The 12,867-nt window shown below is 42.0% G+C and overlaps 1 protein-coding gene across 1 annotated transcript in view; it reads left to right on the top strand.

The window, feature by feature from the left end:
* Positions 1–12,867, top strand: part of PPM1H (protein phosphatase, Mg2+/Mn2+ dependent 1H) — a 132,798-nt gene that overhangs the window by 103,703 nt on the left and 16,228 nt on the right. The window contains exons 7-8 of the mRNA XM_057376950.1: positions 7,800–7,863; positions 9,380–9,487. Of these exons, the coding sequence (XP_057232933.1) occupies positions 7,800–7,863; positions 9,380–9,487 (172 nt within the window). The remainder of the gene's footprint in view (positions 1–7,799; positions 7,864–9,379; positions 9,488–12,867) is intronic.

Below are 12,867 nucleotides of genomic sequence, written 5' to 3'. Positions count from 1 at the left end.
CAGGCTATAGTCTCTGGAGAACCACCCAATAAAACAGCCCCAACTGACACTCCTCATTAGCTTTTCCACCGATCCCAAGGCAGTATTTAAAGTGACAGTGTCCCTCTTTTTGGCCTGAATTTATCTGCTGGCTAATGCCTGTGGGTCTAATTAGCTTAGCATTATTAGTCTTATTCAGATAAGCTGCATTTCCTAACAGCTTGATTCCAACTTGTAAAAAGTAATTGGAAGTCTGCAAACCCTGTGCTCTAACCTGCTTGATTGCAGCTCTTAGCCAAAATCATGTAATTTACAAAAAGTCATTCTTCCTGTTGTCCCTTTTTTAAATTGAGCTTCTTTGTCTAGTGAAACATTCTGTGCTTCTACTGCTGAAATCCTGGCTCTATTGTTGTACTCAAGACCTCAGCCATATCCTTTGTACAATCACCAGGGAGAGATCAAATTTTAATTTCATAATTACTTCATGAGAAAGCAACCTTTTCCCCAGTCATGCCTGATATTAATTTCCTTCCAGCAACTTACATTTTCATAATTTAATGATTATGGGACACCTTTGCAGCATTGGGCCATTCTGGAGGGGAGAAAGAGAGAGAGGATATAATTTTTGCAGGAGAAACCATCATCTGCAATCACTTGCTTTGCTTTCTGTGTCTGTGCTCTTGTCTCTTGCTGCAAGGTGGCCGGGAGCAGGAGGGGACGTGTCTCACTGATGCACACAACAAGAGCAGCTTGCTGGGCTGTGCCTGGGTGTCTGGGGCACAGCTCTGCAATGATGAATGGCTGTTTGCAATGTGCATGGTATGCATCTTTTCAAGATTTGCAGCCCTCGCTGCAGGAGCAGCAGGAGGTGAGAGTTGACCTGCTGTGTACAGCACGTCTCCTGACAGTGACAAATGGCTCTTTCCCCCGAGTGTGCACATGCCACAGGAGCTGAGCCAGTGTCTTTGGGACAGGAGAAAGCAGAAACAAGAAAGTAATACTGCTGCAACAAAGGGGAAAACTCAAGTCTGGGATAAAACTGTTTGTGAGTGGCCTCTCTGGGGCCAAGTGAGAGTGGTAAGAATGAGATTGGTCTGAGTCATGTCCTGCAAAAGCATCTCCTTCTGGAAGCAGGGCATCTAAGACCTGTCCCTGCATGGCTGTACATCTCCACTTGGGTTTTGCCTTGGCATGGGATCAAGTACTGCAAATGCAAGGGCAAACAAAAGACTTCCAGTCTGTATTATCAGAATAAAACTAAATTGGAATGAGATAATCTTCAGTCTGAAAACCCAAGCAAGAACAACCCTTCTTCCTGATAAGGTGTAGTCTCTTTCCACACTCCTGCTTTCTCTGGCTTCCCCATCTGCACAGATTTGGCATAACCTCAGCTGGGTCCGTAAAAGTTCTCTTTCTTTCCCTTGTTAACAAGATTGATTCTGGCTGAGAGGGGGCCCCTTGCTTCTTAGAGGAGTTTCCAGCACTGCTGTGGGATGGCGAGGTCTCTGCTTGCTGTCTCACTGCCTCCTCCGTCCATCCTGTACTACAGACCTCTTTCCCAGAAGAATTTGCTTTGTGATTCCTCCTTAGCATCAATTTCCTTTGCTTCCAGAGGATCCCAGCTAGCAAGCGTGGAGCAGGCACTGAGTTTAACATGCAGCCTTTCTCCCATCTGCCATACAATGTCCTTTTAAAAAGAAATACAGCAAAATACAAATTTACAAGTGTTTTTTCTGTCCATCACAGTGCACTCCAGTGCACTCAGCCCATAGAGTGTTAACAGCTCACTTCCCTTTCCCTCTGTTTCCAGAGTAAATTGCTGACAAGCCTTCCTGTTTGTCTTTTAAGAGTAGAAGAAATGAAGTAAATTTTAAGAAGTGCTCAAGGCAGCAAGTTCATTGGGGCAAAAAAGACTCAGTCTGCTGAGGCTGTTGCAGAAGGGGGACCTGCTTTATGTGCAACTGCTCTGTCTGCACACCGCTTCTGTCATTCAGCAGTGGAAGTTCAACAGGTCACAAGTGGTGAATGAAAGCACTTGCCATACTCCTGCTCTGTCCCTCCCAGCTTCTTGTGCACAAAAGCAGTAAGGAGATTGTTTTTAAATACCTCCAGTTACTTTTTTTTTCCTGATTTGTCTTTTTTGGGGGGCAAGGACCTCTCTAAATGCTTGAGATGCATGACAATCCTGCCTCTGACTTTTCTTCTACCACTTTCTTTTAATGTTCCATTAGAGGTGAACAGACTAAAAAGTCAGCCACATTCCAGGAAGTGCCTGAGAAGATTCTGATGCTTGAGTCTTTAAACTGGGCTGACCAAGGTAGCTTATTTTGCTTAGGAATTATTTCCACAGGAATATGTGGTGTTGGTGCTCTCTGAAGTCCAGATTCTGTCTTAGGATTGTACACAGCAGTGAAGGCTCCCTGGAGGTCCAGGGCACATGTACTAGTCTGATTTGACCAAGCCAGAGATCATATATGTGTACAAGTCATTCTGAGAAATTTAATTAAAAAAAAAAAAAATCCAGATAGAAGTGGAATTTGCACTTTCAGGTTCATAAGAAGGTGTTTCTGAATTTTCTGGTAATACTGAGTGTTTAAAACCTTGTATGTTTTCCTCTTTACTTGAAAGAAGACCTATGAGAGTATCTTGGTTTAGGGTGGATCTTCCCCTAAAAACTATTTTGTGCACATGTGCATGTGCATTGGTCTTTAATTGATTTGGCTTTTCCATCATCTCTTCTCATAACAAACATTGCTATAGTTTGTATGCTTTCATTATCTTTGTTTATTGTAATTTTGTTTCATTAAACCATGTATCAGATGAGCAATAGGGGAAAGATACAGCGGCACTGAACATTAGAGATAACCTGTCTAGAGGGTACTTAGTATCAGACAGTGCTGTCTGAATTTAGAGATCCTGACTCTGCAGAAGCACAAGTGTAAGGACATTTTTTAAGGTTGTGGCTGAGGTGAGACATAAATAGTATAATTTTCAATGGCTCTATGCGTAATCTGCACTACACATCTTTTCTTCTTGCTAGTAAGTATGCACTTACTCTGGTTAGATGCCTGTAGTTCAGTTGATGGTACAGATGCACAGTTCTTTTTGGACTGGTGAGAAAGCTCTGGTACCTGAAGGGTGAGCTCCATTCCACTGATTACTCATGTGCGAGGGTGAAAAAAAAAAGAGTTTCTATCAAGTTTYGTGTTGCTTAAAGATTAAAACTTGATTTTTTTTGTTGGTATGACCAAAGAAAATTGAGCTTGAGAAGGAGATTGTTTGGATAGCTGGAGTAGTTTTATTATAAGTTGTGTTATTTTGGGTGAGGAGAAGAGTAGGGACAGGTGGAGGGTGTATGGGGATGGCTTTAGGTTTGGGGTTCTTTTTAGAGTGGTAGCAAAACAGTGCTATAAATACATGGAATCTACAAACCTCTCTCAGAGATGCATTTAGCCTTATACTCTGTATGAACTAGGACTTCTGTGAAGCAGTAATACTTTCTCTTGGTTGCTTGCCACAAGTAGGTTTATTCTATGCTTCAAGCAAAAACCCTTTGATGATGTTTTTCTTTGCTCTTCCTTAGGTTTAATTCTCAGTTTACTGTCAGGTGTCACTAGAAGAGATGTGAAACACAGACAAACTTTCTAAAGCCAAGTGCCATGGAAAAGCAGAGACAGAGTCTGGATTCCCCTGTCGTGCACAGAATGAACATTCCAGGTCAGGGTAGACTGTGTTTTCAGCACCATCTGTTGTGCCTAGAGATGCCAGTGCAATACTTTTAATGACCAGTAACCTTACACAGTTTGCCATGAAAGAAAATGGAATATGGATTTTGGTTTTGGTCATCAACAACTTCTACTCTTATGTGAATTTGTATGTGCTTTCAGAAGGCAAATTTTAAGAACAAATTATATGGCAGGAAAGTTCAGAACACATGTAAGACATTATCTATGATTTTGGCTCTGAAATTTGCATGTGGGAGCTGACTGGTTTTTTGAGTTCTGACCCAGCAATATGCAGTAACTTTGAAAATCTTTTATTTAAAGAGTACTAAAGCACTGCTAATGACCTCAGCACTCTAAGAAACTACTTCTGTAGATTGTGTTGTGCATTTAGTAGCTCCTGGTTACTTTTTCACCATGCGTTTAGAGCAGATTCCAGTTAGCATATGAGTAACATCATGTCAGTCCTAGTTTTTTGTTCTGACATCTCTTTTGGCTCCTGGTGCGATTTGGCCCAGTTTTCCAAAATGTTGATCCTGAGTCCAAATGTAACTTTGTGGGTGGTACATATGTCAAGGCCTAGTTCAGTATTTTTGGACAGCAGTAGCATTTCATAATGCTTTTGAAATGAAAAGAAGAAACTAAGTTAACTGAAAAAAGAATGCAGCTAGATCTAGCTGGGCATGAGCTTGCCTTTTCTGCTCCCCCCGCCCCCGCTCCCCCAGCTTTTCCATTTGGAAAAATAGAGGCTTACATGGCAGAAGCACTTAACAAGCTTTAGGCTCATTCAGAGCAGGAAGCAATAGCATTGCCTTGTCTTTATAACCTTTCTTGTCATGCCCTAGTGGCCACCAAAACCTCCTGGGATGTGGACAAGGAAGACGGGGAGAGGGGCGGGTTGCAATACTGTGTTGTTAAAGCAGTGAGCTGGGCTAAATTATGCAGAGGGCTGAATAAAGCCAAGCTGGCCCTAAAAGAGCCAAACTACCCTCTCAGGTTCTCTGTGTGTCTGTATTTGATATACTTACTGTCGTATTATATCTTTATATACAGCATGTGAAAGTATAAATGCAACTTTATTACGTAAAATCAAGAGAAATAGACCAGAAAGTTGTAGCTTAYGTGAAATAAACCCACATACAAAATACAGAAGGTTTCACAGGGCATAAGTTAAAATGAACTTCATATCTTCCTTCTGTCTCCCCAGTGCAATTGCTGAGTTGTTAGCTGAAAAGCTGTCCTTCATCCTTCTCTTGCAGCAAACCACACACTCACATATTRTGAATTCTCTTTCACTAGTAATGCAGGACATAGGTACTTTTCTAGAGTGTCTCAGGTTGCTTTTCAGTGTGTCTGTGCTACCTCTGCTGCTGTGGTGGCAGTTCTGAGCATTGTTTTTTAAGTTCTGATAACTTCTCAGGTAATAGCAACAGAAGAAGCACATTTGAGATGAGTTTGATGCCCAAGTTCTGAGCTCAAGAGGTGACAGGCTGTGAGAAACCACAAAACAAATCAGTGTCGCTCTCTGGGCCTCCCTCACTTAGTTGAATAGCTTTAGGAGATCACAGGCTAGCCAGCTGCTCTCCCTAATCTGCTCATGGAACAAGTTAGCTGCAGCCCTTGSAACATGGCCTCCCCCAATGTCCTTACACCTTGGTATCACAGTTGAAGGCCCAAGGGGCAATGGTTCTTGTAATGGTTCCATAAAAGAAGCTGGACTCAGCAATGGAGACAATTCTTTTGAAGGACTCCAGCCTAAATGATTGTCTTTTCCCATCTTCTTAAAGTACAGCCAGTATGAGGTGTTATGCAGGAGAATATAAGGAGGAAGAGGAGAGGAGAGAGGGACAAAAACTTGGTCCCTGCTTTTGTCAACTTACAGGGCAGTGGAAATTGAGTGCTTTGGTCTTAAATATTTGTAGTTACCTTACAGGTAGTATAGGCTGTGAATAAAGAGTAGGTTTGTTTTTTTTTCCTTTAAAAAGGGGGCTGCAAGTAGTTAAGCTGCATCATCTTAGTTTTGTTTGCTATTTTAACAACTATGTACAACAATTTGAACATCCAGTAGGAATGGTTGTCTTCTCAGGCTTGTGGCTTGATTAGTCATTTGACCAATGCCCACAATGGACTCAGCTGATACCCATTTTCTCGGTGTCAGAGCACARCTGGCCCTAAGCAAGGCATAGTTCAGACACCTCAAAGATGTTTTCCCAGGGCTTCCAGCACTGTAGGTCCAGTTGGAAGCTTTGAAACATGTTCATGAGCAATCAGAGATGGTAAAATTTTTGGTCTACATTCAAACCAGGATATCCAAATTAGTGAGTGAGGCAGAGATGTTAACTATTCCCGGTTAGAAATAAAGAAAAGAGCAAGAGCAAAGTCCATGACTGACTTCTCCTTTCCAACTAAATGCTAATCCAGGATTTAAACATCAGGGAAGTATTATCGTGTTGGCTACTTATAGTAATTTGTGCCTTTTTGTTTGGTTTGAGAGCTAATTTTTTTTTCCCTCCCCAGTAAAGAATGCCATTTGAATGCCTTCACTGTATTGTCTCTTAGAGAGATGGCCAAATATTATGGTTCTAAGATATTCCTGACTACATGAAGGACCCACTGTATTTTGCAAACCTCACTTAATTTCCTTTTGGGATTTCATACATAATAATGTTTTGTAGTATGGGAGGGGAATCCTCCACTACTGCTTCTTCTATGTATTTTGGTTGCTTTCCTCTTTTTTCATGGTCCTTCCCTCACCCCTAAAACCCTAATATGATCGCTTCCTCTGATTACTGGGAAATGCAAAGGTGGGGCTTAAATGTCTGTGCAGCTCGCAGGAAGTCTGAGGCTTGCCTGGGTCATGCAGCATTTATTGATCCCAGGTCTGTGCCATATTTTGGCAAAGCAGGGGGCAGTTTGATTACAATATAGGATTTCACCCTTAATTTTTAATTTCCTGCCAGTTTATGTCACAGCCTTAACATTGCTTAAACCTGATCCATGTGACTCCTGGGAGCTCAGGCAGCTATTCCAGAGAGCTGGAGAGTTGCACAGGCAAGGGTTGGCGGTAGCTGGCAGGGGACCTGTCCAGCACCTTCCCTTCCTCTCCCATTCRTGCACTTGCTGTGATTTTGGTATCACCCGAGGGCTTTGGGTTTGGATGGGCCAGGAGGGAAGCACAACATTCAGGGAAAAGCTGAGGAGGGACAATTTCGTGGTGTGAAGGGAAATGTGCCCCTCTGGGGCAATGTACCTTAGCCAAAAAGGTACCCCAGCACCTCAAGCATGAGCTCAACCATGATGTATACAAACCACAGGACTCTACACCTTATGAGAATGACTGTCATCTTTTGTTGGTTTTTTTTTCATTTCTCACGGGTAAAATTGCTAACCTTCTCACCTCATCAGTGTCAACAGCTGGATRTGTTAAAGGTAGAGTACATAGGTATGTGGTAAACAGAATCAGAGCATGAGCATTTACTTCTCTTGTCCATGGGAAAACTGCTGTGAAATGTGAAATCTCTGACAACCTTGACTGTTGCAGTCAAGGTCAAATGAGCACTAAATATCCTAAGACTTCAGCATGTGAAGCTTGTCTTGGTTTCTGGGGTCCTGAAGGGTGAGAACAGGGTCAGAAAGCTGTTTCACACCATGTGTACACATACTGTCATTGCTCACATTTCACATTAACAGTGTGAATCTTGGCATTGCTTAGTTTCTTGATGGTTTGGGGCTGTTTTGTTTGGGTTTTTTTATTTGGTTGGATTTGGGGATTTTTATGACACTGTATTATATGGTACCATATCCAACAATATCTTACCTGATTAGGATGTTATTCCAGTTCACCTCATTCTTTGCAATCAATAGGAGAAGCCTGGCATGTTAGGTATTTCCCTATCTTCACTTTTCTGTTTGGTGAAACAGATAATTATTTACAGAAAATTTTCCTGCAGGAAAATAAATTTACATCTTGATTCAAAGAACATTCCCTAGGAAAAATAATTTGTCCCCCCTTTTTTGAAATCACAGCTGCTTTTTTCAGGGCACGGGGTCACTAATTGAGTACAAGCTTTATAAATGTTGTTTGTCCTCCCCCCACAGGGCATACAAAACCATTGAGGAAGATGACTTGAAGTTTCCCCTTATATATGGAGAAGGCAAGAAGGTGGGCATGTTTGCTTTCCTCAGACCAAAAGAAGGAGGAATTCTGTGCTGTTTACCATTCTGTTTAGCCTGTGGCAGTCCAATGTTTTCCACTCAGTATCTCTTTATTTTATTGTTTTGACAGTTTGAAAGAATATCTTAGTTCTGTCATAAATCAATCTCATGTCTGGGGGGTGGTGGGGAGAGCTCAACGAACTAAAAAGCTTTTTACAGCAAGCATAGTCATTTGTTGTTCAGTTTGCTTTTGTTTTTCTTCCACTGTAAATAGGCTACAATGAGACTGTCTTAAGTAATTGACTTTAAATGTTCAGTTTGATTGTAAAATATAGCTAGAACAAAGTGGGAAGATATTGTACAGTGCTCTGAGATGCAAAAGTCTAATTTAGGAAGGGGAGAGATCAGGGGAGGATTTGTAAAGTATAGCACTCCTTAACCTTATCTTCAGCTAGTGTACGTTGAATTTTTATGATGTATGAAGGCTGATATTTGAAAGGGAGAAACACTATTTTGTTTGGTATACTGTGTTTTCAGCTCTGTGATTAAGAACAGTGAGATCATTAGTGCTGGTCCCAGCGAGCTTAGCTGGATGCAGCAATAGGATCAATATAAGGACACAGCAGTGTCAGTTTGCTGATATTGGTATGTTAGCTGTGTTTCTAAATAGTGCTCCCCTGCTGCATTAGGTTCTTATCTCAGTGCAAAAATAGACACTCTTCAAAATTAGTGCATGTTTTGAAGGTTCAGACCTGCAGCTTATCTCTGAATTCAGTTAGGTTTGTAATTATTTGCAAAATGTTTCATGTGCATCTTTTTAATTAAAGCTTTCTTATGGCCCTGTGGAGCAAGGAGTTATCAAGGCAAAATTATTCTGAGTCGGTTGCTCACTGTTATTGATGCTGAGCTCGCTTCCTCAGAAGCTGCTGTGGCTAAGCTTGAGTTTGGGGAGAGTGGTCKGCAGAGCACAAAGAGAGTTCCCTGGCAGGCTGAATGCCTGGTCAATCTTTGAAGAAGCTTTAATGAAGGTGAGCCCAGCACTTCTTGGGAGACCACTGATGTTGCACAGAAAGGTGCTGGGGAAAGGAAGTGATAGACCGGAGCAAATTGCAGACCTGCCATTGATCCCTGGACGAGAGCACTGTGGTCAGTGCTGCTGTCCCGTGTGCAATTTAAGGTGGCCTTTGGCACTTTCCCCTGGTGAAGGGATAATTTGCTGAAGAAATGCTCTCATAGACTGGTGTGGACAGTGAAGTGACTGGGTTAGATTTCTGTAGTCCCAGTACCTTAGAGATGGTGACAGAGTGGGATGTGGATGAAAATAAAGCTTGGAATAAGGAGAAAAATGCAGATGACAGGAGTGTGAAAAGCTTTGATGTTGATTAGCTGTGTTAAATCTAGAGTGTCTGGGAGAGAAAACAGAGTTTATCCCTAACTGTAGCAGTTACAGAATAGGAATGTTATTCCCTATTGACACAGTCCATGTAACAAGATTTGATCCTATTGCTTTTCTTTTTTTCCAGGCTCGGGTTATGGCAACAATTGGAGTGACCCGAGGACTGGGAGACCATGACCTGAAAGTGCACGACTCAAATATATACATCAAACCTTTCCTGTCCTCATCTCCTGAGGTAAAACAGTCAAGATTCAACTATCTGATTTGTGAGAGGAAAATAAATTTACTCAGTGTGTTTATTTGTTCTTCTCAAATCATCCATTCTGATTGTGGTCCAGYTGAGGTAACATGCTGTGGGTAGTAACATCCACATAGTAGGAATTTTCTGAGTTCCCCAGCTGTGTGCCCTAGCTCTGATTGCTCCACATCCCTGCAGAGCACGGATTCCTTCTCACTCCCTGTTCTGTGGTTATCCCATAGCCTTGCCATTCAGTGTGACAGATGCCTGTCTCTCCTCCCACCTTCAAGAGCTCCAGCTCCCATCAAGATGTAAATCCATGTACTGTAGAAGGGATGTCTTCCATGGCAGTGTAGTGTCCTGCATTACACAGAAGATACCAGAACAACTCTTAAGCAGAAAAATGCCAAGACCCATAGGAATGATACTTTATGATTCCATCTGTCTGCCCCTTAACCTTCAGTTCTTAATTCTTTGTGATAGTTTTGTGTAAACACCAAATAATGACAGTATGCATTCCCAAACAGTGGTGTAATGAGGAGATTATGTGGTATTTGGGTTAGGGGTACTTTTAAATGCCTCCTTCATTTTGAATTGCCTCATTACAAGCAATTCCATACAGTTTTTGACCACTGGAGACCTTGCAGTGAAGGATATCAAGCCTTCCAAAGGGATTTGAATGTATTTGCTAACAAGGAACATGCAAGCCTTGCTGATTTTCCTCCCTATGTAGCATTCCTGTTCCTATGTCAAGGAACAGATGTCACATACTTTTCATAAAATATTAAGCAAGGGCAAACCATCTGATGACAGCACAGAAAGAGGCAGCTTTGGTTCCATGGCCCAAATGTTGAAAACTGTCCATTATCAACTGGGTTGCCAAAGTTTTAACCATACCCAGTATTTGACCTTGAATTTATCACTTGCTATAGCAGTATGAGAGAATGAAAACACACAATATCACACTGCTAGAAAGGAACCAAACCATTAAATTAACCTTGCTTAAAACATCTCGAAAGCAAATTTGTCACAAATGAGTGTTTCAGATTGCTCAAAGAATCACCAGCAAAGGTATCAGTAAAAGCAGGTTTAAAAGCATGACAAAGTTTGCTGGCAACATTCACTCTACAACTTAGTAGATGGTTAAAGCACACAGAGAAAAAATGGACTGAAATCTAAAATCAGTCAGTCTAAAACTAAAGTCAACCAAAAATGATCTGTGTGGGTGCTGGGGATAAAAAGGGTTATGGATAAGGAAAGGGGAAAGCGTAAGCATAAAAAGGAATAAGGGAGAACTTCCCATTGAGTCACAAGGTTCAGCATAGACCCCCTTGCCAGACTTATCCCCGGGCTTGACCAACAGTTTAGGCCTAAAGGTTTTAACACTTAATCAATAGCTGAATTTAAACAATTTAATGAAAGATTCTATAGGATTTACTACAACAGGAGCTGTCTTATAGGCTTAACTTATTGACAAATACTTAAGAATCTAAGACAGCAATATTCCTAGAACTTTTGCTGTAGCATATTCACACTCGTATGTACACAGACCTAATGGAGTATGTACTAGGTATGTGCTGTGAATAATTCCCCTCAAGTTCAGTGAAGTGTTCATGTTAGATGCATCTTCTCCCGGGGTGAAGGGTTGAGCCTCGAGGAGCAGGAATGTCAAAGCAGGATCTGCCATCAGTGCTCAGTGATAGTCCTCTGAGGACAGCAAACCTGAGAGTTCACTGYTCTGTGCCCCGCCCCCCGCTCACAGGGAGGTTGCCATCTCAGCCTGCTGTGGTCCAGGAGAGCTCAAAGGGCCTCACTGGGAACCACTGTTTATAGGGCTACAAGAAAGTTGGCTTTAGTCATAGTAGTTTTCTGGTCTGGCTGCAATTTGGGTTGGTAACTTTCCCTGAAAGTTTGATAACTTTGTAGCAATGTTTTTCCATTTGGGTTATTATTCTTGTAAGAAAAACATGTTTCCAAGGCTTGTTAGACAGCACAAGTGCCTGGGAGCAGGCAGTGTTTCTGATAGCTCGAGAGGAGCTCATCTCAGGGGCTGTTCGTCAAGGCCAGGGTCTGACAGCATTTCTGAGATCGTAGTGTGGCCCGAGGAGGGGCATGGAGGAAAGATGCACCACCACAATCCACCCCACAACTAAAGGCAATCTGTCTTAGTTCACAGAGTGGCATTGTGGTAACCTCTTGCCTCTGTGCCTATAAACGGAGATATAAAAATTATATATATTTATATTTATTGTATATAAATTATATATTAAAATTCAAATTATAAAAATAAATTTTTTTAAAGTGCTGAGAGATTTCAGCCCTGAGGAAAGGAGGGAGATCTATAGACAGCTCCTTCTTCTTGTTTCCTTTCTTGTGTACTTTCCCTCTCCCCCGCGAATGTGTGGTGTCCCTCACTTGAGACCCACTCCTGTTCTCCTCAGCCAGGCAGGCAGGAGCTTTGCCCTCATCACTGTGATGGATTTGTTTAATGCCAGAAAACTGATGCAATTCTACCTATTTATTTTTCTTTCTGGCATGCTGAGACCCAGTGTTTCTGGGGTATGTAATGGCTGCAGCACAGCATCCCAGCAGTATCATCTCTGCCAATTGCTGCTGCAGTATTTGTGTGTGTGTATAAACCAAAGCTTCTCATGGGCTTTTCTGATTTGTGTGGAATGTGCCCGTACATGTTCAAATCCTGGAATATGACATCCAGTTCATATGCTAGCCACGTTTCAGGATCTCTTAACTGCTTTGCAAAAGGGAAGCAAAATTGGCTTTGTTTCCACATCCTCTTCACAGCTAAATTCAGCAGAAATGTACAAGGGCAGGAGGAGGAAAGACAGAGAACCAGCCACCTTAATTTAGAGATACTGATAAAAAAAAACCCTGAGTGTTATTAGGAAGTAGCATATGCTCCAACTTGCTTTCCATTGCACCTYCTCCCTTAATCATGCCTTCCTTCTCTTCCCAGAGAGAGCCCCAGTGCTTTAACTCCTCATATTTTTCCATGACTTGTTCTGTCCAAACATGGACAACACACCTTGCACAGAAACCGGCATTCAGAAACATCTTTATGCTGCCATCTGGGAAGCTTGGCACTTGGAAGCAATGGCAGTGGCATCCAACAACAGTCATATTTGGCCCCTATGCACCATTGGATTTTGAAATGTTTGCATAGAGGTGGGAGGCACAGTGTGTGGTTTSCAGACCTGGAAAAGGGGAGGCACAGGAAATTAAGGCGCACAGTGATTCATGACAGAAGGAGCATCCAAGTCCTCTGTTTATGTGCCATAATTATAATGTCCTTTCTCTACTAAGAAGCAGTGTGATGAGTTTTTAGAACATTTTACTTCCAGCATGACAGACAGTGGGTA

This window comes from Malurus melanocephalus, unplaced genomic scaffold (assembly GCF_030028575.1).
Source record: "Malurus melanocephalus ecotype Western Australia unplaced genomic scaffold, MMel_1.1 scaffold_10, whole genome shotgun sequence".
NCBI classification, from domain to species: Eukaryota; Metazoa; Chordata; class Aves; order Passeriformes; family Maluridae; genus Malurus; species Malurus melanocephalus.
The sequence above is the reverse complement of the archived record's forward strand: the minus strand, read 5'-3'. Positions and strand labels throughout refer to the sequence as shown.